Source organism: Pteropus vampyrus, unplaced genomic scaffold (assembly GCF_000151845.1).
Source record: "Pteropus vampyrus isolate Shadow unplaced genomic scaffold, Pvam_2.0 Scaffold395, whole genome shotgun sequence".
In the NCBI taxonomy this organism is placed as follows: domain Eukaryota; kingdom Metazoa; phylum Chordata; class Mammalia; order Chiroptera; family Pteropodidae; genus Pteropus; species Pteropus vampyrus.
This window is the reverse complement of record NW_011889176.1, coordinates 24,504-26,498: the sequence shown is the minus strand read 5'-3', so window position 1 is coordinate 26,498 and position 1,995 is coordinate 24,504. Positions and strand designations below refer to the sequence as shown.

The window sequence follows — 1,995 nt, the reverse complement described above, 5'->3', positions numbered from 1 at the left end:
TATTCAGTAACTTAAAACTAGGTGGAGATTTAGTGTCCTATAGTGAAAGTGGGGTGGCTCCTGAGTAGTGGGAACTGCCCAGGGTTCACACCTAACAGCCGCTTCTAGTTCGCATGTGAAAAACCCCTGAACACGTTTCTTTAAAAAAAATCCCACATTCTGCTTCTCACTAATTAAGTCTTCTAGACTTTTAATTGGGTTAATAGGTCTTACCATAGGGTTTCCCGAATAACCTGCGTCTCAGTGACAGAAACTCTGTCGTCTGGAACGTATAACGGGTCGCTGCTGTACAAGTGTTGGTCCCTATCAGATAAGCAAACATCAAATGACAATGAAAAGCTATTCTCAGTAAAATTATCTATCTCCAAGAATACGTGCAATTTACTGGCAATTTGACCAGTAATCAATAAGCAAACAAACTTTATACAGGATTTAAATGCCTTCCCATTCACCCTCACACATCAACTGAAATACTCTAGAACAGCGGTCCCCAACCTTTTGGGCACCAGGCATCTATGAGAATCTAACGCCTGATGATCTGAGATGGAGCTGAGGCGGTGATGCCAGTGCTGGGGAGCGGCTGCAGGTACCGACGAAGCTTTGCTCACTCACCTCCTGCTGTTCAGCCTAGTTCCTAACAGGCCACGGACAGGTACCAGCCCAGGGTTGGGGGGCAGTTGGGGGGAGGCTGCTCTAGGAGAAGCACTTTCAGAGCGATTCTAATTGCTATGTTAATTGCTGCTTCAGTCAAAAGCTGAAACTATGTTTTTGTCAAAATAGTAACTATTTTTTGCAATAAGTTCACTGAAATGTCAGTTTGCTACCTAGCAGCTCGTGTGTCAGAGCCCAGGACACTGTCATCAAGCTCGCACCTGCAGAACTCGCTGACAGCGAGTCTCTCATTCTCATCCAGCTCCCACGACCCAGCAGCACTCAATTCAGAAGCTACTAGGATACCTCTGTCCCCCACCCAAATGAGGTCAGTCACTCTGGCTCCATCTGGACTCCAGCAGAACAGAAGCCTTCACTGGGATCAGCACAAGGGTCATCGCAAAGCAAGAGGGAGCCATCCCAGCAGCGGCCACTCAGGCTGGCAGCCTTGAGCAGGAGGGCCCATCCGTCCCGCACTGCGCAGCCTCCGACCGACACTCCGCACAAGCTGGTGCCCTGGGGGCGGTCCGCTCAGGGCCGCAGATGGGGAGAGGCGGGGCCTCCTTCTGCATCTCCACAGTTCCAATTCCGGCCTGGACCCAGACTGGACGCCTGCCGGAGACTCAAGCTCCAGCAGTGCCGGCCAAAGTTCCTCCCATTAATAAATACATTAAATGAGAAATTTAGCTTCTTACCAGACAGCAGCTAAGTTGGAGTGCAAATGTAAACTATGAGGAAAGCTCGAGGACCGGGCTGTCCAGTACTGACGGACCACGTGCTGTTCCAGCCAGCTTCGGACGTCAGGCTCATCTACCGGAGGAAAGGTACAAAGTTTCAGTTGTAAGAGCTGAGCAAAAAACACGTATCGACTTTGCCACAACATCTGAACTTATGACTCCATCAGAATCTTCAATAGGAAAAGGCTCTTTAAAATAACAGCTACCTGACAACAGTTACATGCAATCATTTATTTAAAACCATGTACAGAGAGACATATGTACAAAACTTAATTAGATGTCACTGGATAGAAAGTAAAAATAACGTTACTCAATTTTAAAATAACCCCACGAATAAAAAGACACCAACAGGGTATGTGGATAATTCGACAAGCACGAAGGAACCTGAAGTGGTTGTCAAAGCCTCTCCGGGACCAGCACTAAACTTTGAAGGATGAGATTTCTTGTACAGGTTGTTCCAGAAAACAAAAAAAGTGAAAGCTGCCTAACATTTTGGGAGACTAATATAACCTTGCAACTAAAACCAGATAAAGACGTAGTAGGAAAAGTAATTCATAGAAAAATAAAGATGAAAAAATCCTAAGTTAAAAACAGGCAAGACGACAGA

At 46.4% G+C, this 1,995-nt stretch overlaps 1 protein-coding gene across 1 annotated transcript in view; it reads right to left on the bottom strand.

The window, feature by feature from the left end:
* TUBGCP5 (tubulin gamma complex associated protein 5) overlaps positions 1-1,995 on the bottom strand; it is a 36,734-nt gene that overhangs the window by 22,948 nt on the left and 11,791 nt on the right. The window contains exons 7-8 of the mRNA XM_023523595.1: positions 1,347-1,461; positions 214-303 (exon numbers count right to left, since the gene is read on the bottom strand). Coding sequence (XP_023379363.1) covers positions 214-303; positions 1,347-1,461 — 205 coding nt within the window. The remainder of the gene's footprint in view (positions 1-213; positions 304-1,346; positions 1,462-1,995) is intronic.